At 41.3% G+C, this 25,917-nt stretch overlaps 1 protein-coding gene across 45 annotated transcripts in view; it reads left to right on the top strand.

Annotated features, from left to right (window-relative positions):
* The window catches only part of plecb (plectin b), a 122,483-nt gene that overhangs the window by 80,601 nt on the left and 15,965 nt on the right, over nucleotides 1-25,917 (top strand). For 8 of the 45 annotated variants that reach the window (XM_085802718.1, XM_085802726.1, XM_085802742.1 and 5 more), the window contains 31 exons: nucleotides 3,857-3,918; nucleotides 6,754-6,768; nucleotides 7,542-7,631; nucleotides 9,213-9,290; nucleotides 9,407-9,511; nucleotides 10,766-10,932; nucleotides 13,824-13,939; nucleotides 14,093-14,196; nucleotides 14,852-14,971; nucleotides 15,882-15,977; nucleotides 16,071-16,198; nucleotides 17,459-17,552; nucleotides 17,923-18,077; nucleotides 18,193-18,514; nucleotides 18,628-18,705; nucleotides 18,834-18,995; nucleotides 19,088-19,192; nucleotides 19,305-19,400; nucleotides 19,509-19,634; nucleotides 19,818-19,970; nucleotides 20,097-20,251; nucleotides 20,654-20,780; nucleotides 21,124-21,307; nucleotides 21,415-21,438; nucleotides 22,055-22,212; nucleotides 23,228-23,406; nucleotides 23,497-23,635; nucleotides 23,818-24,174; nucleotides 24,261-24,344; nucleotides 24,464-24,568; nucleotides 24,690-24,788. In XM_085802718.1, the coding sequence (XP_085658844.1) occupies nucleotides 3,857-3,918; nucleotides 6,754-6,768; nucleotides 7,542-7,631; nucleotides 9,213-9,290; nucleotides 9,407-9,511; nucleotides 10,766-10,932; nucleotides 13,824-13,939; nucleotides 14,093-14,196; nucleotides 14,852-14,971; nucleotides 15,882-15,977; nucleotides 16,071-16,198; nucleotides 17,459-17,552; nucleotides 17,923-18,077; nucleotides 18,193-18,514; nucleotides 18,628-18,705; nucleotides 18,834-18,995; nucleotides 19,088-19,192; nucleotides 19,305-19,400; nucleotides 19,509-19,634; nucleotides 19,818-19,970; nucleotides 20,097-20,251; nucleotides 20,654-20,780; nucleotides 21,124-21,307; nucleotides 21,415-21,438; nucleotides 22,055-22,212; nucleotides 23,228-23,406; nucleotides 23,497-23,635; nucleotides 23,818-24,174; nucleotides 24,261-24,344; nucleotides 24,464-24,568; nucleotides 24,690-24,788 (3,983 nt within the window). Of the gene's footprint in view, nucleotides 1-1,103; nucleotides 1,589-3,856; nucleotides 3,919-6,753; nucleotides 6,769-7,541; nucleotides 7,632-9,212; nucleotides 9,291-9,406; nucleotides 9,512-10,765; nucleotides 10,933-13,823; nucleotides 13,940-14,092; nucleotides 14,197-14,851; nucleotides 14,972-15,881; nucleotides 15,978-16,070; nucleotides 16,199-17,458; nucleotides 17,553-17,922; nucleotides 18,078-18,192; nucleotides 18,515-18,627; nucleotides 18,706-18,833; nucleotides 18,996-19,087; nucleotides 19,193-19,304; nucleotides 19,401-19,508; nucleotides 19,635-19,817; nucleotides 19,971-20,096; nucleotides 20,252-20,653; nucleotides 20,781-21,123; nucleotides 21,308-21,414; nucleotides 21,439-22,054; nucleotides 22,213-23,227; nucleotides 23,407-23,496; nucleotides 23,636-23,817; nucleotides 24,175-24,260; nucleotides 24,345-24,463; nucleotides 24,569-24,689; nucleotides 24,789-25,917 lie in introns of those variants that run through there. The other 37 variants (XM_085802720.1, XM_085802732.1, XM_085802745.1 and 34 more) reach the window with 14 other exon arrangements.

Raw genomic sequence — 25,917 nt, 5'->3', positions numbered from 1 at the left:
CAATGCTATTTTAATTTAGCATTTATATCTTTCTACATCTACAAGGTAACTGCTGCTTGTTGCAACAGTTACCGCTGTTGAGCAAAACGTGTCGGAAGACTCCAAAAATCTCTGTTTGTTGTTCAGATTATAGGACTTCTGATTGAATAGTCTAAAGTCTGTTTGCTTAAAAAATTTTCCAGACACAGAACCAAGAGTGAAAACTGCTCAAGAAACCTGTTTTTATTACATTTCATGCTTTAAATGATCTTTTTGTCTGTGCCGTTTTGGCAGAATCCTCCGGTTTACAGGAAGCGGAGCGTGTGTTCTCCAATTTGTTCGGCTTAAACACCACAGAGCTGTCATTGAGCTAAGAAAAAGAGGTTTCTGCCTACAGCGAATCAGACATCATCAAGAGCAGAAGTGAAAACAGAACTTAGTTGTATGGTTTTATCAACCTGTGTGAGACAAAATGCAGCACTGACAAGAAAGAAGCAGAGATTAGAACAAATATGGATGTTTTCATTACAGATATTTTACCTACTGAATGATTTCCTTTCTAAGCAACCACACTATACACAAATGCCGAGCTACAAGCCCCTATATGTCTGTGTAAGTCAGTGATGTTTTGGGTGTGGTGGAACATCACTGTCTACAGTCCATAGCAGCTGTTGCCAAAACTATCACATCCCCCTTTCGTCGCTCTCTTAGTCACAGTTAGTAATCCTTTATGTGAAATGTCTGAGGAATGCTCAGTACAATTAATGATTAACCATTATGTGTGTGTGGGTGCACTGTGTCTGTTTATGTGGGGGTGTCTGTATATGAGCTTGAAACTTATTACCTTCTTCCTGCATATTACCTGTAAATTATTCATTCAAATTCAGTTTAATGCAATATATAAAGCATTAAAAGTCATCAGAGCTAACTTTTATGATTTTTTATTATACCCGGCTGGTGACTAAGCCTGTGTGTGTTTTGTTGCGCAATTGAGGCAAAGTGATAGTGCATGCAAGTTACCACACCTCGTCCGTCCCTCCCCGCCTCTCCTCCTTCTTCCTTGTCTCACACTGCAAGAGGAAGGGGTGTGTTCACAGCCCTACCCACCATGCCCTTCACACACTAAATACACACTCGCACATCACACACAAGGACAGGTCCAGACTTCATAGCCCACAGGCACGATTTGCAATGAAAGGAATAGAGTGAGAGAGAAAGAGAGAGAGAGAGAGAGAGGGGAGAAAAAAAAACATAAGAAGGAAAAAGAAGGGCAGAGCCGAACCCAAAGAGGGAGTGAGGAGAAGGAAAAAGAAATCATAGGTTTGTCAAGTGCTGAGTTGTAGCCACAGGACTTCATACTCTGGGACGAACTGAAGGCCAAAGAGAAAGATAGAAGCAAGGAAAGCAGAAGTTCCCACCAGGAGGAAAACCGGCCAGCTGGCAAGGATATTTTATCATTAGGATTATTATTGCTGCGCGTGCTGACAATAAGAGACAATGGCTTCTGAGAGGTACCGGAATTTCTCCACTGACAGCTTGGGCAGAGAGAGGGTGCCCTCAGACGAAGTTTATTACCAAGGGATGCTGAAGGCTACAGACGGCAGGAAAGGTACCAGTATGCTGGCAGTTAATGGAAAACAGCTTCATTGCAAATCTTTATCTTGATCTATTTATTCCCATGTGTGTGAGAAGCTGTTGAGCAAATATTTAAGTGTTGTTTTTTTTTTCCAGGAAGATGCGCGAGAGGCATTTAGTGTAATTTTCAACATTTTACCGGGTTGTATTGGATGAATGGGTTTATAATGACGTTTATTTTAGTCAGTTTCCAGTGGCAGATTGTGGCGTCATGGTCACAGGAAAGTTTAAATGTCATTATGTAATCTGCAGATATCTAACATCCAATCCGAAAAGACAGACATGAACTGTAGCGTCCATTGTTTCCTCACACAGCGACTTAAAGGAGGATACTCCCCTTTTCCTAATGCATCAGCAGCATCCTTGCATCGCATTGGTCAGCAGCTCATGCTGTGTAGCATGTGTGTGTTTTGGGGTGAATGAGTCACAGTTTAGTTGTAGTGAGGATGGATGATGTGTTATATGTTCTTCTTTTTTTCCACACAGATTGTTCCTCTTTTTTCCCTGAAACTACTCAAACTGATGATTTTTATTTTATTTTATTTTTTTTGTTATTATTTATCTTCAGATAATCATTTTCTTCTATGTCTTTCAACATGCTACTAGTGAGGTCCTATCTCACTCAGTATCAGTTGGCAAACTATTCATGAGCATTTAAACATTTTATTATTAATGACATTGTTGGATTATTGCCTCTGATGCATTTTGTAAACATTTTTTTGATCATATCAACTCTTTTGTGTATAAAATTGAACTCTTCAGAGTAAGCAGCCCTTACAGCTGTCACATAAACATGACAGATAAAAAAGGCTTTGAAATATAGTGTACATGTATTAAAGTAACTTTACTTGATTTCATACTTGAGTAAATGCACTTAGTTATAGTACTTTGCACCACTACTATTGTGATTTTGTTTTGGACCATAACACCACACCTTGCTGAAACCCCTTGGTGTGTAGTGTGGTGATTCGATACGTGAAGTTCACTCAGCCCCTATTCACTCTCATACCATTCACTCATAAAGATCCAGGAGAGCTCAAAGAGTTGCATCAGTTGAACCAAAGATTGACTAATAGTGTGTGAACAGAATTCACAGACTCACAGGTCAAGGTGCAGCTTCCATGGGAAACTGCTTTAGTTGTGAAACATCCCAGTGTTGTGTGTGTGTGGGTGGGTGGGTGTGTGTCACCACTCTGTGTGACATTTTGCCCCCTTAGCAGGAAATAGAACCACAGGAGTCCTCCAGTGGAAGCCTTTAGCCTAAATGAAAAACAAGAAGGTTAATGCTCTATTGGTTTCCATGGAAGCATAGCTCCACAACACATTTGCAGAAATTGTTGGTGACACCCTACAGAGAAAACAGTGTAGCCTCCGGTGCCTATATCACGTTGGAGTTGAATCACTGCTCTTTGCTTTTCATTACGGGGCGTGTCGCCGTACGCTAGACGGTTAGATCATTCCCTCCAAGCTGATAAGACAGAGGACTTTGTGTCCATCACCACAGTTAATTCTTTTGCAACATGAATGAGATCAGATGAGTCAGAGAAGGTGAGTCCTTCAGTAAAATGAAATGAATTAAAAGTGTTCAGAAAAACCACAGCCTTCAGATCACATGGTACAATCGACAGATCCAACCACCATGTCCATAATAATTATTGCAGTAACACGCCTTGTGGTTCATGCCTTGAACTTCTAATAGGGACACAGCACTGGATGGGTGTATGCAGGTTTGTTGTCTTAATAGGTGTGTGCTCCCAGTCAAGATCTTGTTGTTTCTTGTTGGGAAATTGCACCTTCTAATAGTTGCGATTCGTCCCGAGGAAACCGTCCGCGGCGCTTTGACACTAGATTTTACTGTGGAAGAGCACAGCACAGCTGGCTGAGGTGTTAGAGCGGTATGTCAACTTGCAAACACAACATTTCCCGGACAATAGGGGTGCATCTGCCGACAATGAATGTGCGTCGATGCAGTCTGAGTCAGATGCAGGCATGCACAGTCAAGAGGGATTTTTTCACCCACTGATGAATTCTGTTTGTCCGACACAAATCAAACAAGTCTGGTACTTTGGGGATTTCCTCTTTAGTTTACTACTTTTATATGAGATGAATTAAACTTGTAACTGCTCTGACTATCAGCACAAAGAGCATATCAATCATGTGATGATCATTTCAACTAAGCTTTGCCATGTTTGTTTCTTACTTTTCATTTGTGTCTGATCACCGGGGTTTCTCTGTTTTGCAGATGAACGAGATCGAGTACAGAAAAAGACCTTCACAAAATGGGTGAACAAGCACTTGATAAAGGTAAGAAATGAACCGCTGCCTTCACTTTGACTTTTTCTCATTGTTTGCAAAAAAAAAGTACATTGATTCGTGCCCACACATGCCGTCAGTGCTGCTTTCCAAACTCATTTTCCTACAAACAAAGCGCACTTGTGCAGAATAAATGGAACTCCAACCAATAAGTGTGGACAAATTTAGCTTTCTCCCAACTCCATGGATGTGTGGTTGACGGCTTCAAAAGGTACATTTCCCAGTTTGTGGTCCGGGGCCGGAATAATCCCAGTGGCAAAGAGTAGAACCAGTGATTTGCCTTCAGCCACATGATGCTATGTTGAGCGCTTAATAAATGTACCAACTCATATTTTTGAGAGGTGATTGATTTCTACCTGTAGAGTTAAATGCATGGATTCTGCAGTAGCAAATAACCAGGCTTGATTTATATTTGTGCTGGCAAGAATTTCAATACACTGTTAATGTTTAATGCTATGAATAGCTATTAAAACAATGATCTTGGGGCGTGATTCATAGTTGTGGGAATGAGTAAACCTGAGTGAACACACAGTACAACACTGATTTTATGTGGGCAAGCTGAAACAACAACATTTTATGACAGCAGACAAGCAGACTCCCAGACTCCCAGAATGCAATTGTACATCAAGGATGACTTACTTACTGTAGGGTTACCAGACCGCCTCCTCTTCTCAAACGGGATCCATCCCTCACCTGCCCATTGTAAGTGTCTCTGCAGAACGTATTGCAAGCACCCCACCCTCTACTCACACAAACACACATTAGCTATTGATCTATTGTTTCGCACTTGGCTGTGAACATTACACCGTGATGTGCAGGCTTACCAGAGGTTCCAGTCTGTCATCAGCCGGGGGAATGTGTGTAAACCATCCTTCAACACTCGTCTGCAAAACGAAGCCCTGAAAGCCCTCGGTGCATTCAAGGAGGCAAACAGGTCAGCATGAGGGTAAAGTCATACAGGCTATACTCCTCACTCAGGAGTTCCTCATTAGGAGTGAAAAATTAGCCCCCAAATACAATACACCCCTCCCACCGAGCAGTAAAAATATCCCTGCTTGTGCCGCTTTCCTTCCAGAAAACTCCCATTGGCAGTAGTTCATTTGCAGCCTCATGACATTAAGTGCTTCCACATTATTTGTGTATCCACTCTACAGACACAGAGCCATTCATTTTTTTTTTAAATGGAACAAGAGGAAAGAAAACCTGCACAAAGAGAGTGTTTTCCTTTCCATGATTGTGCAGTTGTAACGCACTCTGCTACCAGTATGTGAGAGCACAGTGGAGTCACTCCCTCTCGTTTGTCTCTCTGTGAATTTTGGAGGGCGAGTCGTACACATCTGGACTCACTTAGCTCCTTCTCAAAAGGCAAACTAAAGTCTCGGCCCGGATCCCATGGCGGTTAAGGCTGACGGTAGCACATGTGCTGCGCAGACCCCTGCGTTCTTGCCTGGCCTGCACTGAAAGGCACGCATTGATGCAGGGAGGTTACATAAGTTTTCACATTGATATTGTTATATTATTGTTGTCATTGTGCCTTGTATGAAAATAACCCATGTAATATAAGCATAAGGAGCGGGAATATAAGCTTTCGCCATGCGATTTATGAGCACGTGCTTGGCAGAGAAAGTGTTAACTCTGGGTCTGCGGGAGGGCTCCTCTAAGGTGAAACTGATTTAAGGGCTTAATGGCTGGCTTGACAGGGGCACACAATGGGTTAGGTGGTGCAGCCATATAGAGCCGTAAAGGGCCACTGAGAGGTTTCCCCAGTAAATCTTTTCATATTGTGCAAGACAGTGGAACGTCAGATCCAAACTCTGTCTTCCAGCAGATTTTTAGTTTTAAACCTCACTTTGTAAATCTGGTTAATATGGTGAATTGACTTCACATGATACACTGTTATCAGTGAAAACGATCACCATCAGAGGCAGTTTAGAGATACGGGGTGACATAAACATTACGTAAACCCTGAGGTATGTAAAGCACTTTGTCTCCAGACGGAGTGGAGAGCCCGGGATGAGTGGCTGTCAGCCGTTTGTGCTAATGGTTTTCACCTCGAAAACTCAACAGAGCTGATCCTTTTGACCCTGAGAGGGTGATTTTCAGTGCAACACCTACACTCAAACAGCAACAGTGTGATTGGTTAAGGGTACACACCAAGGAAAGACCTAATTAAATACAAAGCAATAAGTTAACTCTATTTGATTAAAAAAAAAAATCATTTGAATATGTGAAATAGATACTCATGGGTCATCATAATATGTGTGTATATGCATATGAAACTGGCTATTAGTAGCATTGGTATATGGCATTGATTATAAAGCAGAGGACTTTTCAGTGTGTAGACAGTGAACCCTGGTGGCCACAGTGTTGGTTACCTTTACTGAATTCAGCCCCACAGTGTCAGTTTATCATCACTCAGCAGGGAAGGGAGGAGCGAGGCGAAGGTTGGATAACTGTTGAACTTCTTGCCAACATAAATCAGCTACTGTTGTAACTTGCAGGGGAAACTTATTTTCATTCCATTTAAGGGCCGAAGCCTCCCTCTTCCCGTACGACCAGAGACACACCTGGATCAGCCGTGATTTTTGTCCTGTAACTTTCAAAATGAGTTTCGTCGTTTAATTATTCAAGTGTTTCATTCTTCTGTCTCACGTAGCATCACATTCTTCATCAAATCATCTGCATTTCCATTTTATCCTAATTATTTTTTGCTTCATTTCGTGTTCATTCATCTCTGCTCTTATCCATTCTTCTTCCATTCTTTCAATTTTTCCATTTCTCATCCGTCTGTTCTCATTCATCCATCTGTCATCCATCCTCATCCAGCATCGGAGGGCAGAGGTAGGTACTAGCCTGTAGGAGAAGCACTGTACTGAATGTGCTGTATGTGTGGTCAGTCCCTCACCTGTTCACCTCCTATCCAGTCTCACAACCCTTTCCCTCCCTCCCTCATCCTTTCTCACTTTGTCTCACTGTCTGGTTGCAATAACAGAACTCCACCCCTCTGTTATATAAACAACGAATCCTGTCGTGACTGTGATTTACCTGTGAATGCCACCGCAAGAATCAGGAAGCACCTTAAGGGAACATACGTCTGTGCTTTTAGCAGATTTACGTTCACTAGGGCACCTTTACTAGCTCACTGACCTGGTTCTTATCCATAGTCCCATCTATCACTTGTCAAGGATGACAGCTGCTGTTTGGCATTTAGAGAAGGAGCCAGGCCTGGCTGCTCACGGCTGCACATTCCTGTCTGACCTGTGTAGAGTTGTACTAGTGGAGAGAAAAGTCTGAGCGCTTATATAACACACAGAGGTAACAGTATAAAGTAAGTTGTGAGTGGTCATTTAAGATCGTGAAATGAAAATATTTAAACGTGTTTCATACACACGCCACAAAGTAATATCTTGTCACACAAGCTGCTCTGTATGCTGTTACCTCTGAGACCACCTGACACATTGTGGCCCTGCAATTGCCACTTTTAGTAAAGGAATCAAAATCAGCCACATCAATATGCTTATGCATTGTGCTTGTGTGTAGATTGCTAGCTAGAATACTCTCATTTTGCACCTTTGTGACAGCTCCTCCTTTTTGTTTGTCTTTGTTTTCCGCAGGCACAGCGTCATGTGACAGACCTGTATGAAGACCTTCGAGATGGACATAACCTGATCTCTCTGTTGGAGGTCCTGTCTGGGGAAACACTGGTGAGTACCGGCGTCGTCAGAGTGACAAATCTGCCCCCAGCTCTGCATCTTTTTTTTTTTTTTTTTAAACTCAACCATCCTCTATCCTAAACCAAAACCCAGTCTTGAGAAGATAATGAGAACCTATCACTGGGCTACCAAAATTGAAGGCAATCGCAGCCACATAGTCAGTAAAAGGTTTAACCTGCACTGAACTATGCTAAACCAAATTCCAATTAACTGACTGCGCTTTTATTCTGTCGCTACAATCTCACCAGCCACCATCAGCCAATAAAAGCAGTCACATGTTTTAATATTAGAGCTGATTAGTTTTCTTTTTGTTTGTTTTTTTAATGCGACTTCTCACACATCCATCAGTTTTTTTCCTTTTTCCTTGGACTTAAATATCGAGGCTGTTTCCACACTCATCTCAAGGGCTGTTGCAGGACGCTGTATTTCTCCTCTCTCGCTCAGACCTGAACAGAAGCTTTTCTGCTGCTGTCGTTCATCGCTCTTTCTCTCTGCACCACCTCCAGCTCTGCTCATCTTCTGAATGCCTCCATAGGCTTAATGCATTGACCTCACTTTGGCCTGTGTGTGTGTTTGTGCACTATTACTCTGACTCTTTCTACTCCTCTTCTTCTTCTTCCTCCCTTCCCTCGCCTCTTGTTTGCCCTCCTTTAACCTCCCTCTCTGTGTGTTCTGCTCGTTGCCGTCTGGCCTTCTCCTCCTCTCTTTGCCCTGCTCTTGCCGGGGTTAGCCGAGGGAGAGAGACGTGGTCAGGAGCGCTCGGTTGGTGAGTGGGTTTGTAACTTAAAGTAGGCATCCTGTTGTTTTTCTGATGATTCACCTGCACTTTCACTGTGATTTGGCTGTGCATGGTTTTTTATTTCGCCGGCTTTGTTTCTTTCTCTCATTGACAGGCTTGCTTGAACAACCAAGCTGTTGTGTGTATTCTGTTATCAATAGGTGCTGCTGATACTTGCAGGAACCATTGATACTCTTTGCACATTTTGGTGCAAGCAACATTTTATTTTGCATTTTTAGTTTTTTGCATTTTCTCCCCTTTGTTCGGGTATACATTTGAACCCTTTTGTTTGAATGCTATATTGATGTACTATATGAAATTCAAAAGACAAAGTAACCATTGTGCAGTAAGCTAATCTTTCTGTTAGAAGACTTAAAGAATGCAAAACCATGTCATCGGCTCAGCCAATGCAAATTCCCTGTGCTGTAACCAGTTATTCTGGAGGCTTTATTATACTCATCATATTCTTTTTTTGTCCTCTGTGTGGGATAGTGGTGAACAAAAGGACTAAGCCAAAGAAAGCAGCTTCATTTTTGAAGAAAAATACAGCACAGTATCTCTATGTGCATGCTCAGAATATAAAAATGTATCCACCAGAATGAATTCTTAGTAATCACGGAATTATCAGTTTTTCCCACATCGATTTTTCTGTTCAGTGTCACTCCATCAGTTCTCCATCTTAGTCATTTCTCCATTTTGGTTGGATGTTTTCCATCTTCCACCACTAGAAGGATCATCTGTGACAGTCTCGTGTTGAACTAAACACCTCTTTATCTCTTCTCTGTCCTCCACAGCCCAGAGAGAAGGGTCGCATGCGATTCCACAAACTGCAGAATGTACAGATAGCACTGGACTTCCTCAAACACCGGCAGGTATGAGATGATACCTTGGACCATGGAAACTTTAGATGCCTTAGTATCTGTTTATTCAGAGGATGCTGTCATCTTTTTAAAAAAAATGAAAATATTTGTCCATTCTGTTTTCCCAGGTCAAGCTGGTCAACATCAGAAACGATGACATAGCAGACGGAAACCCCAAGCTGACCCTGGGGTTAATATGGACCATCATCCTCCACTTCCAGGTCTCCTCGTCTGTCAGTGTTGTGTTCCATTATGTTATTGCTCTCTCCCTCTGTCTCTGGGATCTGCACCTGTCAGCTGACGTTTCCCACCTCCTTGGACAAAATCAGAACGGATTCTGCTCTTCGAAAAATTCCTCTGAAAATGGCATTTTCTAATCACAACGGGATCATTCCTTCTGGTGTTCTTAGAAGTGTTTACACCTATCATAACACACTAACACCACAGTCAAGTAGTTTTTAATATCCTGTAGCTACTTTACAAACAGCATAAAGCAATAGCGTGGAGGGTGTGTGAGTGAGTCACTGTCTCCCTGATTCCAAAGGGCGGGGTGTGTCACGTTAATGTTGCCAACCACATCCCATACACCCAGGCCCCTTCCTGCTTGTCCCTGTGCATGCCAAGAGCTGCCAGGCAGGAATCCTTGGGCACCAGCCTCCCAGACGGGAACACACCCACTAATGTCAGATGATTCAGGTTCAGCTTGCAGACAGTCAAGTGTAGCCTGTGGAATAAAAGAAAGTGAGGTGTGGTTTGGTTAGGTGATCTGATGAAGGTGTCATCAATGCTCCCGGAGTCTTTATACTCTCATAGAATAGACAGGGATAAAAGCTTGGCTGTGGTTAGTTGGTGAGTCAGAGTTAAGTGTCCCAGTCATCATGTGCAGCAATGTTTAATTCTACTGTGTGATGACCCTATGTTTATTTAATTTACAAAAAGAAAAAAAAAGAATCTGCCCTTAAGTAAAAGAAAAAAAAGTGCATGAAAGATCTGGATTCAGAGAGGAGAGGGAGGAGAAGAGATTGACTAGCACTTGCACATATTCATTTATACACACACACACAAAATGGAAAATAAGATGCCTGTGACTCATCTTTCCTATTCCCAAATTCCCCAAATGAAAAGTTATCCGGATGCCACAACCACAGTGGCTTTTGACCAGACTGAAATCCTGCTGCATCCTATTATCCAAGTCAGAAACCATAACACTTCAACCAATATCTTAATAAATATCAAATAAGCTAATAAACAGCTTAACCAAGAAAATCAAGTCAATGTACATTAAAGGGGCTTAATTGGTCTGGGACTAATCATCATACAAAACATGATTTAAATGAACTCCTGGTGTTGAGTAATTTGGTTTAAAGTACATCTTTTGGTTTCCACTAATGACTGATTTTTTTCCACATTTCATCAGTATATACACAAGAAATCGTGCGTTGTCCTCTCTGTTAATGCTCGCTCTCTTTATTTATATATTGTCTCAGATCTCAGATATTCAGGTGAATGGCCAATCAGAAGACATGTCGGCCAAGGAGAAACTGCTGCTCTGGTCTCAGAGGATGACTGACGGCTACCAGGGCATCCGCTGTGACAACTTCACCACCAGCTGGAGGGACGGCAAGCTCTTCAACGCCGTCATACACAAACACTAGTAAGTGTGGCCGATTGTTGACAGGAAACTGGCACACAGAGAGTAAGAAGAATAGGAAATGTGTGAAACAAGTAGATACATACATGTATTGAATCCTTTTTTGGAGTGCATAAACACAGCACATACTGTACAGTACTGTATCCTATTGCAGAGGTTTTATTACTGCTTTTGATATGTCACTACCCATCATGACACATAATCACTATTAATTGTGACTGATTATGAACTGCAGTGGAGCAGGAGTAGGACCTTGGCACTCTTCCAAATGTGAAATTACACTTCACAATGCCAGTTTAAACCTGCTCTGTAATTAAATCCTTCTCTCAGTAAGATTCATCTACTCCTTTAACAATTTTAGACATGATACCCATGATGCTGTAATGTAATCCTGGTATCATGTGGTTTATTTTAAAGCCATCAGCAACATGATGGGATTCAATAGTGCAACGTCTTTACAGTATTTCATTGTATTTGCAAAGTTGTATTTACTCACTCAAGCTTTGAAATCTTGAAAGCTTTTCAAGTTAGTCCTCTGCTCTCATTTCCCTTCACCTTTTCACAAACATGTCAGGCCTTTGGGCAAAGAATATCACTTGTTGAGTATGACTCATACTGTACCTCTTTTGTTGTTATGGGAAGACAAGTCCTATTAAATGTGAGGAGCTTAACAAATCATTGGAAATATAGTATTAAAGAGGAAAATCATATGTCTCCGCTGATGGAAACAAATCTAGTAATTCCCTAAAGCTCCTTTGCCTTTATAGTAGAATTAGTGGTTAAGATGGCTTTGTGTGGTGGCATCCTGGGAAATGAATGTGCATTTATTTCTCAGGAAGATTTGACAATGCCATTTGGCATTGGTTGTTTTTTTTTTTCTTATTAAACCTTATAACAGTGATTCGTGCAGAGAGAAAATTAATTGTCGGGCAAGCTGCAGAACTGCAGTGGATTGGAAGAAAGCGATGCCTGCAGGGGCAAGTTTCTTCAGCTCTGACCTTTCTTTTTGAATTCTTTTAATGTCTCCTGAGGCTTTATCAGCGCTGCCTTTCATGAAGCTCTCAGGGGTGTGTTGCGTGGGCGTTACTGAGTCTGCTCAAGGTAAATTGGGGTGTTGCTTTGTGCCAAGGCATTCAGAGTATCCCAGTGCAGAATATGCATTCATCTGGAGAATTCAGAAGTGTCTAGGTCTTCTGTAGGTACATGGAAGTTGATAGTTGAATTTAGTTCTCGTTTAAAGAAGCTTGGTTGTACCACTAGGAGGCTTTTTCATCTTGGCAGCCCATCAAAAGGATTAACAGGATCTTTACATGATGCTGGATACCTGAGACAATGCACAACATGGATTTACACGCAGCCATCAAAATATCGAACACCAGCCACTAACGACTCAGCGTTTTACCGGACAAGGACGTTCTACAGATTTTACAATGTTTAGTTTAAAGAAGAGGTTTAAGAAGAAGAAAAGCCGGGGCGTCTTTTCTGATGTGTCAGGATCCATCAGTGATGTGGACAACCAGGTGGTGATGCAATGTGAGGATATCCCACCAGCAGAATCCTCCTGGGACTCAGGGCGAGGTTCACAGAGCTCAGGTGCACGCTCCTACAGTGAGGAGATGGGACAGGAATGGAGGTCTCAAAGCTTTCATGGAAGAGAGGCCCCAAACATCTCCATCAGGCCAACGAGACAGTACTCTGTCCGTGAAGTTCCCTCTATGGAGTCTGTTTATGTACAAGATCCGGGCCAGTCCACTCTACGCATCCAAGAGCTGTATGAATCTGCTCCTTAAGTTGTTTTGTCTCATATTTGCTTGATAAATATTGGAATCAATGCTGCAGGCATATTTGAATTTATGGATTTGTTTCTGCATTTTAAAACTGCTATGGTATCTGACTTTATAATTTAGTCTTGTTTTAGTCAAGTATCATTGCATGATAGGTGAGGTTCTGTGATGCATTTGGTCTGAACTTTATTTAACCGTAAATGTAGTATCCTCTGAGAGTCAAGTTGTGGCTGGCTGCAGACTTAAAATGTGTCAGCGTTTATCATGTCAGGTGCTCTTTAAATTACATTCCACTCATTGACTGATTTTGACATCTGCCAGAGCCAAACGCCCCCAGGACGAAAAAAAGGAAAGAAAAAAGGCAGGTGCTAGTACAGTTCAGAAAGTAAACTGGTGGGCTCTGTTGCCATGAGATCTTAAAGGGCTCATGTCTTGCAAATATGTTGAACATCATACTATTTCAGTGGGCAGGTCTGTACAGAGTGGGTTCCTCCTGGATATGTGTTGATGTGTGATATTCAGTCCTGTTTAATCCCGTTCCAGTCCAAGTTTTTGATATGAGAGATGTCTGATGTTACACAGAGAGAGCAGCCATTCAAGTCACTTCAAGTTCTAATGGAGCTTTTACAAAAACATTACATATCCCACACATGCAGCGGCAGCATTCTCCGCCCACTTGCCACCATACCAACAGATTTTTAAAGCACTTAACTGTATTATCTTTTACAAATAGCACTTTATTCTGTTTATTTATATACACTATTCATTGAGTACAGACTCATTTAGATTGTTTCTTTATTTTTACAATGTGTGTATGAATGCTTGTGTTACGAGGGATGAACAATCTTGCTGTGTGTTAACATGCAATGACAATAAAGTATTCTATCTATTCTATTCTATCAAAAGTGAGGGGCACGTATGTATATATATGTTTATATATATATATTTTCTATAAAAATGAAAATCCAATAAAGATATTGTTAAAAAAAAAAAAAAAAAAAGTGAGGGGCACTCAAAAGTTATGCACTTACACTGTGGATTATATTCAGTAAAGAATAATATATCCCTCACACTGTTAGTGATGCATGTCCATTTTTTGTGTTCCTCTAGTCCTAGACTCATCGATATGAGTAGAGTGTATCGACAGACCAATGTGGAGAACCTGGAACAGGCCTTTGGTGTGGCTGAGAGAGACCTGGGAGTGACACGCCTACTGGACCCTGAGGGTAAGACTGACCTAATTCAATGTCAATTTCAACTGACATACCAGACATGTTTGTTAATATATAATAGTTTCATTCAGCAAGTTAAGTTACTCACTCTCATTAACTTGCAACATAATGAAATCATAATATCGAATTTCTTCCTTATCCTTTCAGATGTCGATGTCCCTCACCCTGATGAGAAGTCCATCATCACTTACGTGTCATCCTTGTATGATGCCATGCCCCGGGTTGATGTGACCGATGGCCTCAGAGCTAATGTGAGCAGAACATGTTTAATGTCATGCATCTTAGTTGAGACGCCAGTCTAAAATATTCCCAAATGCAATCAGTAAGTGCGAGGTAATTGCTTGTTCTAGTTCAGTCTGATTGAGCACTTTATAAGACTGAATCAAAACTGAAATGGCTTGTGACTCTGCTTATAAATACGCTTTGTGTCTTCCGACTCAACTTAATGTTCAAAGAGAAATGGAAGTCTTGTGAAACCAAGTATCTGCAAATTAGCAACCTGTGGTGTTTACACTGGAGAGGCCAAAGTCATAATCACACATTATGTGTTCACCTAAAACATACTACACAGTTGTCTGCACAAATTCACTTACAACACGAATGCTATGTTTAGGTTTTTTATGTCCAGTTGCATTAATGTAAATGTGAAAACTTACCTAACATATTTGCTGTAAGATATCCCTACAAATATGGGCAAAAGGAGAGGAGACAAATAGACATATGTGTCTCTCACCATTGTCCCCACTCTCCCACTTCCCTCCTTTCACACAAGACCTGGATTGTTGCTACCTAATTGAGTTAGGTGTGGTGTGTGAGTGATTGAACACGGAGACGCAGGAGAAGAAGAGTCTTCCTGTATGTTGTTGTTAACCTTCTGGCTGTCTTTTTCTGCTGTGTTGGCTGCAGCAGCTGGAGCTGCGCTGGCAGGAATATTATGAGCTGGTGACTGTTCTGCTGCAGTGGATCCGCCACCATGTAGTGATCTTTGAGGAGAGGAAGTTCCCCGCCAGCTACGAGGAGATCGAGGTAAGCTGATATGTTGATTATCTGAGGATATTGAGCCCTACAGTCACGGATTTGTCTTTGGTATGAGGGTTGTTATAGTTGTTGTTGCAAAACTACACATAAAAAAGTTTTTGTTACCAAAGGAAGACCAATTAGAAAACGCTGCATATTTTAATAGTATGAAGATTTTTTGGTGGCGATTGTTTAATAAAAGCGCACGCTTACATAATGTCTGGCTGTGGGGAGATTGAATAAACAGTATTCACAGACATTGTCGTTCTGCGGGCGGGGCAGTGCTGATGCTGGAAAAATGCAGCCAAAAGGCAGATAATGTTGGACCTAATCCTTAGGAGAATTACCACTTTACCACTCCCTGTCGGTGGTGCAGAACAAAAACGTTAGCGTGACTTTAGTATTTCTCTTAATTGTTTTTGAAGTCAAATTATCAGTGGCGCAGCATCATCAAAAGTAATAGTTTTGGGTGTGCTTCTTTAAACTACCCAATAAAACTCTAAGTCCAGCAAGAGCATGAGTCACATTTTTTTTTTCTGCCGTGAATTTATTGGATTCATTAAAAGTTCAATTTAATTTACACCAGTCTGGGGAATGAATGAATGCTTTCAGAACACATTTCCTCCCTGTAAAACCGCAGCAGCATGCTATTTGATTGAGATGTGTTATTTGAATGTCGATCACTAAGTTAATCTCCTATTTAGGAAGTTAACTGAAATACAAACCAGAAATAGCAACTTAGTTATGTGTCCAGTTTATAAGTAATGTAAAGGATTCATATGCGCTTGAGCGATGTTTTGAATCATGTACATTTTAGAAAGTCTAACTTATAATTGTCTCAAATCAACAAAAAGAAAAATATGAATTACCAATACCAAATATTCACCTTGTACTTTTTTTTTTGTTTCGTTTTTTTTAGATTCTCTGGCGTCAGTTCTTGAAGTTCAAAGAAACAGAGCTCCCAGTGAAAGAGTCCGACAAGAACCACTCCAAACAAATCTACCAGTCCTTCGAGGTAAGCTGACTCAATGTTTGAATTCATATTACTTTTTGTTTCACAGTTTACTTTTGTTTACTTCATAAACATTGTGTGTCTACCTATCCACAGAGTGCTGTGCACGCTGGACAGGTGAAGGTCCCTCCAGGCTACCATCCCATTGATGTGGAGAAAGAATGGGGCCGACTCCATGTTGCCATCCTTGAGAGAGAGCGACTGCTGAGAATAGAATTTGAGAGGTCAGCACATTTGTGGATTCTGTTTGTAATAATGAATAATGGATGTTTATTGTGATCAAAATTGCAATTACACTAATTCCTCCCAGCCAAGAAGTGCAGCAGTAAAAAAGATGAAACAATACAGAATGAAATTAACCAGCCATCGTGTTAGACTAGCAAGTCAGGACATATGTAGCTCCCAACACTTTGCCAACATAACAATGCTGATGATTGCAGAACACAAATTTACACCATGTTATGAAAAAGATCTAAATACAGTGCATATGTATTTACAAAGACAGCAGCACAGTCTAACTCAAATAACTTGTCATGTAGGTTTAGCCTAACGTTACAGACTGATGTTCTTCTACTTTTAATTTTGGTAAAGAAAACTAAGCTAATGATAGCTAGGTTGATCCAGCAGAAGCTACAAAACCCCCGTCAACAACAAGATAACAAAATATCAAATACATAAATTAAAATGGAGGGACTAGAACTTGGCTAATAGCATTAAGCTACAGTAACGCCTTTGTTATTTGTTGAAGTTGGTCATTCTGTTGGATAGCCTGCTACTAAATTACTCCCATGAAACATTACAAAAATATTGTGAGTAACATCTTTATTTATTATTAGTGCATAATTTCCCTGCTGTGACAGAAGCCAAACATCGTTAGGAAAGACTGTTGTAAATAAAATATTCCTTATAAATCCTGATAAAGCAGGATGGGACATTGTAAGTTTTCCATGTACTTAATATAGCATTGCGTCATGCCTGGTAAATGGGATGGTTCATGTCACGAGATTGTTCAGTCATCTAATAGCCTTGTTTATGGACTTGAGATGTGGAATGACCGATTGAGCAGACTGGGCATCTTTGTCAGGAAACCGAGACATTTTTGTCCGACTCTGAGCCACTCTGTGTGGCAGCAAGTTTTCCGCAGACACAATGGGAGTGTGAGAAAAACCGATCAAAAGACTGGAACTTTAATCTGTATGGAGATGGCATTTGTAACTGACCCTCATAAATTGGAATATATGCTGAAATGCAGATGGCCGTAAGTGTTTCGAACAACATGTTTTGAGCTCTAGCTTCTGCTAGACTAAAATGTAATGTGGTTGTGTAACAGGTTGTTTGTCCTGTTAAGAAGAGGGTTGATGCTGACTAATGTGAGCAATTCAGATGTTACCTGGTGTGTTAGGGTTAGTTTTAGAAACACAAAATGGTCTACTGTCTCCCAGAAATTATTATAATTTTATTTAATTTTATTCTATTGAATACAGACTTGAGAGGCTTCAGAGGATTGTCAGTAAAGTCCAGATGGAGTCTGGGTTGTGTGATGATCAGCTCAGCCACCTGGAGACCCTGCTGCAGACGGTGAGTGCTATTCAGTCATTAGCAATCCTAGACTTTGTTATTACTGTACTTCAAAATGTTACAAAAAATTGAAGCCATGTGATTAAAGCAAATATCACAATAGGAGTAAATGACAGGTTCTGGAAGTTTTCACACAGCTTTTTAAGCACTATATAAAAAAGTTTTGCATCATGATACAAACCAGTCCTTTGCTCTTTATTCAGAGTCCAGAGACAGACATTTAAATCATCATTTAAGACAGTAAAGGAAAAAATCCAGGCAAATCGTTGTTAAGCCTCAGGCAGTGAAAAGAATCTCTTTAATTGAGGTGACATTTGAGAAGAAAAGAAAAGATGAGGCTTGACATTTTCACTGGTTTTCATCCCTTCAGGACATTCGTCTGCTGAATGCAGGGAAACCAGCTCAGCACACGGCCGAGGTGGAGAGGGAGCTGGACAAGGCAGACAATGTGATCCGTCTGCTCTTCAATGATGTGCAGCTACTTAAGGATGGGCGCCACCCTCAGGCTGAACAGATGTACCGCAAGTGGGTGCTACATGTTTTGCACTCAAGTGAAGTTTTTTTTATTGCAAAGTAGTTCAGGGACACCTGTCAAGCGCTTTAAGACCACAAAGTAAAGTTATTTTGTTATTGTCCACAGGGTTTACCGCCTCCACGAGCGCCTGGTGAACCTGCGCAGCGATTACAACCTACGTCTGAAGACTTCCGTGACCACTACCCAGGTTAACCTTTTGAAGAGTACCCAGCAGAGCACCATGAAGGTGCGGCCTGAGTTGGATGATGTGACCTTGCGCTACGTCCAAGACCTGCTGGCCTGGGTGGAGGAGAACCAGCATCGCATTAATGAGGCTGAGTGGGGATCTGATCTGCCCTCGGTGGAGTCCCAGCTGGGCAGCCACAGAGGCCTGCACCAGACTGTGGAGGACTTCCGATCCAAGATTGAACGGGCCAAGGCAGACGAGGTGTGATAGTGTCACTATCAAAACTGCTGATTATGATTGGATTGGACAGAGGATTGCGTATTGTTGCCGTTGTTCTGTTCATTTACCTTTGTTGTATCTTTCATGTTGTCCAGAACCAGCTGTCTCCTATCAGCAAGGGTACATACAAAGAATACCTGGGTAAACTGGACCTTCAGTATGGCAAACTACTGGTAATTTTCTTTTCTTTTTTTACATTTTAAACATTTTCCGGGGCTGTTATTTGAATCTTTTGTATAACTTTTCTGCATATGTACAGTAGATGTAGCACTGATAACCTTTTTTTCTTTTCTTCTCTCAGAACTCTTCCAAGTCCCGCCTCAGGAACTTGGATTCGCTCCACGCCTTCGTCAGCGCTGCCACTAAGGAACTGATGTGGTTGAATGACAAAGAAGAGGAGGAGGTCAACTTTGACTGGAGTGACAGAGACACCAACATGACTGCTAAGAAAGACAACTACTCTGTAAGCTTTTTTTCCCCCTGTCTCCTCTAATCCCTGCCTACATATATTTTTATCCCAAGTTTGTAATTAACTTTTCCAATGGGATTCTTCAGGGTCTCATGCGTGAACTGGAGCTGAGGGAGAAGAAGATCAATGACATCCAGGCCTTGGGAGACAAGATGGTCAAGGATGGACATCCTGGCAAGAAGACAGTTGAGGTAATTGCTGTAGTAAACCCCACTGAACAGTCAAAATCCACAGACAGTATTAAAGCAACTGAATGAGTCCTGAAGTAATCCACTCTCATCATATCCTCTTTGTCAATACCAGGCCTTCACCGCTGCCCTGCAGACTCAGTGGAGCTGGATCCTCCAGCTGTGCTGCTGTATTGAGGCTCATCTCAAAGAAAACACAGCCTACTACCAGGTATGTAACCGTGACATCACTTCAACAGACCAACAGTAAACATCCCTCACCATTCAGAGGAGTCAGTTAAACGTTAGTGTCCCTCACATGACGTCCTTTTTCTTGTAGTTCTTTGCTGATGTGAAAGAGGCTCAGGACAAGATGAAGAAGATACAGGACAACATGAAAAAGAAATACAGCTGCGATCGCTCTACAACAGCCACTCGCCTGGAGGATCTGCTGCAGGATGCTGTGGTTAGTGTTGATTGCTCACGTTTAAAAAATAAAAGAGATGGATGTGATCATGTATACTACCAGAGTTTTTGAACTTTCTGAGAGGAATAGTAAGATGGCGATCCTTGTTATTATGTAAGGTTAAAAAAAAAAAGTTATATAATCCTCTTATTTTAATCTAGTTTGACATCATTTTTTCAACAGGAGGAGAGGGAGCAGCTGAATGAATTCAAGACCCTGGTGACCAGCCTGAATAAGAGAGCCAAGTCCATCATTCAGCTGAAACCACGTAACCCCACCACTCCAATCAAAGGCAAACTCCCCATTCAGGCTGTCTGTGATTTCAAGCAACAGGAGGTGAGAACACTCCACAGTGACCGTATTGATTTATAATCATTCATAGCCCAGATAGGTCATAGTTGTAAGCCTGAGTAGCTATGTCTTTTTCAAGTTTTTCCAATCTTGGACTCTTTTCTGTTTCAGATCACTGTCCATAAAGGAGATGAATGTGCTCTGCTCAACAACTCCCAGCCCTTCAAGTGGAAGGTTCTGAACCGCTCCGGAAACGAAGCGGTGGTGCCCTCTGTCTGCTTCATGGTTCCTCCAGTCAACAAGGAGGCAGTGGACAGTGTGTCCAGGTGAGAACACAACTAAACTAAATCCGTCATCTGTGTATAACAGACACTATTTCACTGTATTTGGAGTTATGCAGCTGTTCAGATACAACCACAATATCACTACCATAGACTGCTAGTAGTTTTAAATTAAGTTATGATACTTACAGTGTTTAATAGACCTGTCAAGTAATATACAGATGTTATTAGGACGTTTCAAATAAGTGCACACATTCTGCATTCTGTAAAAGGATTCAGGGGATTTCATGAGTCATCTTTTGATCAGACTTTTGAGAAACAGCAAATGCTACACATTATGTCTTCCAGTTACTCCACTAGTTTACCCCGAGCATTTCATGTCAATCCAAATGTGCTCTTTTGTTTCTTTATATTTACTGTACACTATACGTTTCTTTCCCACTCCAGTCTGGATGCAGGTCAGCAGCAGATGGTGACCATGTGGCAGATGTACCACATAGAAATGAGGAGTCTGTTGTCATGGCAATACCTGATGAGAGACTTCACACAGATACGATCCTGGAACATAACAATGGTGAGCATTGAGCAAGTTTCTATGTTAACCCCAGCCAACTGTAAAATAAGATTAAACCAACCTTCTGTTGGGGGGGGGATTCAATAGAGATTCAATTAATTGTCCTATGCAAGAACAAATCAAAGTTTAGGGTTATTCAGGGAGGAGGCTATACAGAGAAGTGTTAATTGCATTAAGTGTTTGTAATCAATCTCAATTACTGGAGAATAATTTGTTGGCACAGGAAGAGGGCACTAGCTAGTTATTTATGCTTTAATTATTCTGTATATTTTAGGCCATGGGACAAACCTGACAGCCACTCAGTCTCCTCATCCTCCTCTTTTTTTTTCTCCACCCCATGCAGTTAAAGTCCATGAAACCAGAGGAGTATAGGCTGTTGATTAGAAACCTGGAGCTCCACTACCAGGACTTCATGCGTGACAGCCAGGACTCACAGGTCTTTGGTCCAGATGACCGCATGCAGGTGGAGGAGGACTACACCACGGCCACCCAGCACTTCGACGGCCTGCTTCGCTCCATGGAGAAAGGTAGAAATGTTTTCCCTAAATAACCAATTAGCTTGTGACTATTCATGGATATTCAACCAAATATAAGTGTATGTATAGCAACTTTATACTGTCAATTCACCTTTCAGGACAAATGGTTGTTAGGCTCAAAGGTGAGTGATGCAAAGCCAGTGAACCAAGCTGGTGTGTGCACTCGCTTTGAAGCCTTGGATGAGGAGTTTTAATTTAACCATTAGTGTTTAAGAGTCCTGTGTGACAGCATGTTGTTTTGCTTCACATGTCGCTTTTTGTTCTTTGTTGCAGCTCTGCATCAATTAGAAATCTTAGGTTGTGTGTTAGGGGACAGTATGTACTGCTTTTTGTCACAACATAATACATAGTAGTGTGATTACTTGGACAGAAAATACTCGCTAGATCCTGTCTGCTATGAATGTAGTGTATATGCAGCTGAGTGTGTTTGACACAACACATGCGGAACTGCATGTCCTGATTGTGCTTAAATGCACTGCACTGCACTACAGTGTGACTACTATGTGATATTGTTAATGGTTACAGAAAATGAATTCATCCTAATTATCTATCAATATCAAATCATGAACAGGACATCATACTGTGTTATACTCAAAAATGTATCAGTCTATTCAGGATGTCTGTATTGGCCTTCCAGTCCTTCAGAAAAAAAAAAATCCTTTTGTGTATTCTTCACGCTCACCTTTAGGTAAAAGCTTTTACATGTTGTTCTGAACGAATTCATGTGCTACTCCACAGGTCAGCAGGATGAGACTCTGTGTAAGAACTACATCTCTGAGATCAAGGACCTGCGTCTGCACATTGAGGACTGTGAGGCTCGGACCGTTGCTCGCATACGCAAACCGATAGAAAAGGAACCTCTGAAAGAATGTGTTCAGAAGACAACTGAGCAGAAGGTAGTGTTATCAAATTATCATGTGTGAGAAAGCAATATGACAGAAAAATCAAGTCCCTATGATATTCAGTTTTTAATATATCTACCTTAGGAGATAAGTGCCTCTACCAGCTTCTACAATAGGTTTTTATGATGTTTACCACTACGTTGGGCTGGATCACTTGCATCCTTGTATTCCTGTGAGCTTTGTGAAGATGAGGTGGAAACAAGTAGTGTAGCCAAGGAAATGTGTCTTAATTCAAAAAAGAGATGCAAAATATCCCAAAGAGTTCCTTCAAATAATGTGGTTATTATTATGTATACATTGGAATCATGTATGAATTAATGAGCCTCGTGACATTTAGTGATCCAGGCTAGCTGATTAAATCATACTTAAAATGTCAGAACAATAAAAAAACATTGTTGGAGGAAAAACACATCCATAATGTAATTCTTAGGGGCCCACTTACCCTAGATGCAAAGCAAAGCCCTTCACAAAGAAAGAAGGAGTGGTAAGCTGGGGTGCAACAAATGAAGGTGAATTCAAGAGAGAATAATTGGATTATTGATAAAAAGTGAAAAGGCCTGAACACACTTACAGTCAGCATTGTACTCTGTATCCATGTAGTGTGGTGGAGTCTAAGGAGCAGCAAGGAGTAAAAGGGAAAAACAATTTAATGTTGAAGAGCGTCAGCTACAGTACAATATAAATAAATATGATAGAGAATTGCAGCTTGTAGGCTGTTGAGTGAGAGTTGCAGAGATTTACGAGCCTTTGTGCTACAGCTCAGTGTGTCCCTGCTGATCTGAGACTGTTAAAATTCGAGCTGTGCCTCAGGCCAATCCAGCACAGCACAGAAAACCTGAACACCGCTTCATTTAAAATTGAATGTTTTCTTCCAGCACATAATAATATACAGTAGGCTGTTTGAAAATGTTGAGAGTTTTTCTTTTCATCTTACAGTAAATGTAAAATGTTTAAGTTTTTTTTTTTTTTTTTTACATTATTAACTTGATTGTCTACTTCTGTTGTACAGAAAGTCCAAGTGGAGCTTGAGGGTCTCAAGAAGGACCTTGATAAGGTATCTGTGAAGACAAAGGAAGTCTTGGCCTCCCCACAGCAGTCTGCCTCAGCTCCTGTGCTGCGGTCAGAGCTCGACATCACCGTGCAGAAGATGGATCACGCCCACATGCTCTCCACCTGTTATCTAGAGAAGTGAGTCCCCGGCCGCTTATAGTGAAAACGATCTGCTTTCTAATGCTCCCTGTGTTGTACTCCTTTATTGATTTATTCTGTCTTGTCCAGGCTGAAGACTGTGGAAATGGTCATCCGTAACACACAGGGTGCTGAGGGAGTGCTGAAGCAGTATGAGGACTGTCTGCGTGAGGTCCACACTGTGCCTAAGGATATCAAGGAAGTCGAGGCTTATAGAGCAAAACTCAAGGTAAAGAAGGTTTTACCAAATCTTAGTTCTTAAAAACATAATTTCAGTTGGAGTAGAATTTGTTACTGTAAGTGATTCTACATGAAATACGCTGAAACAAAAAAGGTCAGCCGAGTCTCTCCTAATGAACGACCATGCTGCTCACCATTGATCGGCTTTTCGTTTTGCTTGAAAACTTGCAGAAAATGCGCACTGAGGCTGAGGGCGAACAGCCGGTGTTTGACTCCCTGGAGGAAGAGCTGAAGAAAGCCACCGCTGTGAGCGACAAGATGTCCCGCGTCCACAGCGAGCGTGATGCTGAGCTGGACCACTACCGCCAGCTCCTGTCTAGTCTCCAGGACCGCTGGAAGGCCGTGTTCACCCAGATCGACCTTCGCCAGAGGGAGTTGGAGCAGCTTGGTCGCCAGCTTGGCTACTACCGCGAGAGCTACGACTGGCTGATCTCCTGGATTGCCGATGCCAAGCAGAGGCAGGAGAAGATCCAGGCTGTGCCCATCAGTGACAGCAAAACTCTGAAGGAGCAGCTTGCCCAGGAAAAGGTAAACTTATATATGTTGACCGTATTTGACCATCATTGTGTTTAATTTGAAACAACTGAGCTTAACACTTGTTTTTGTGAATACAGAAACTGCTGGAGGAGATTGAGAAGAACAAAGACAAAGTTGATGAGTGTCAGAAATATGCCAAAGCATACATCGATACTATCAAGGTGAGCATCAAGTAACACATGATTGCATTAATTATAACATATTATATTATGTATAATAAATGAGGCACGACACATCTATGGAAAATGTTCATCTCTGTTCATCTCATCTCATCACTTAGGACTATGAGCTCCAGTTGGTTGCCTACAAAGCTCAGGTGGAGCCTCTTGCTTCTCCCTTGAAGAAAACCAAACTGGATTCTGCTTCTGACAACATTATCCAGGAGGTATGTTCCTTCAAACCAGATTAGTTACAGTTTTTAAGAAAATACTAAATATTTGAAACACAATACAAGATAACTATTATTAATATTAGCATTAAGTGCTATTTGTTTCTCCCTGTATCAGTATGTAACACTGAGGACTCGGTACAGCGAGCTGATGACTCTGACGAGTCAGTACATCAAGTTCATCACCGACACGCAGCGACGTCTGGAGGATGAGGAGGTGCGTGACAACTGGCTGAGGATCCCAAACAAACTAATTTCTAACATTAACCTAACCAACCAACCAAATAATCAACCAACCAACCAACAAACTAGTTTTACTTGTCGATCTCCACAACGCATGCTTGCACGCACACACTTCTCTGTGTGTCATACATACACTCACATACCCACCCCCACACAAACATACACACACACACACAGAAATACAAACATATATTCTCATACATACATGCAGAAAATTAATGTACGGGTGGCAAATAGTTCCTTTGCACTGGCTATGCATGAAACATTGGCATGCTGTAGCTGATGTACAGTTTTAGCTAGAGGAACAGGTAGCTCAGTGGTCATATGAAGACTCCAGGTTTGTAAAACAGTAAAAAGAGAAAAACAAAATATTCAGTTGAGGCTTTATTGAGATCATTAATCTCAATGTCTAAAATGAGAATGAATAATTACAACTCATTGTATGTTCATACATGCATTAGCTACTCCATTACCATTCCTTGTGTGTATTGTGCTGTAGTGGATTTAAAACAAAGGGGTTCTTTCTTTCACTTCTTTTGATTTCCCTTTTCTTTCTTCTCCCACCTATTTTCTGAGATTAAAATTAAAGTCAGGACTCTGTGGTTCAGTGTGGATATCATGATCTGCAGCTCTCCTTTTCTCTTAAATTAACACAAAGTCTACAGTTTTACGTTATTATTCTAACCCTAATGTTTTGTTTGTTTCTTTGCTTCTCTTAACTGCTTGCCAGTGCTTTGCCATGATGAATGCTTAACTTGTTTGAGCATTAAAGAGGTAAATTATTCAGGTACCTACTGTACTGTTTAAACTCCATTCCCTCTGTCACTCTAACATCTCTGTCACTCTCTGGCTTTCCATGGCATACTATCCTCTTGCTTCCACTGCAGCTGTTTATAGAATTACTGCAACTATCCCCACTGTCCCTTAGTCACTAATGTCCTTGCATACAGTCCATGCATAGTCAGCCTCTGTAGCTTAATTTACAGAGCTTAGTTGCAAGCTGGTTTCTTAACTTGCAGCGATCTTCTGAACTTGAACCTGTCATCTTTGACTTTTCCTTTCCTTTTCATTCCATTTTATGGCAAATAGTGATTTAAAGAACC

Source organism: Trachurus japonicus, chromosome 16, assembly GCF_045865225.1.
Source record: "Trachurus japonicus isolate A0001 chromosome 16, Traja_1.0".
Classification (NCBI taxonomy): domain Eukaryota; kingdom Metazoa; phylum Chordata; class Actinopteri; order Carangiformes; family Carangidae; genus Trachurus; species Trachurus japonicus.
The sequence above is the reverse complement of the archived record's forward strand: the minus strand, read 5'-3'. Positions and strand labels throughout refer to the sequence as shown.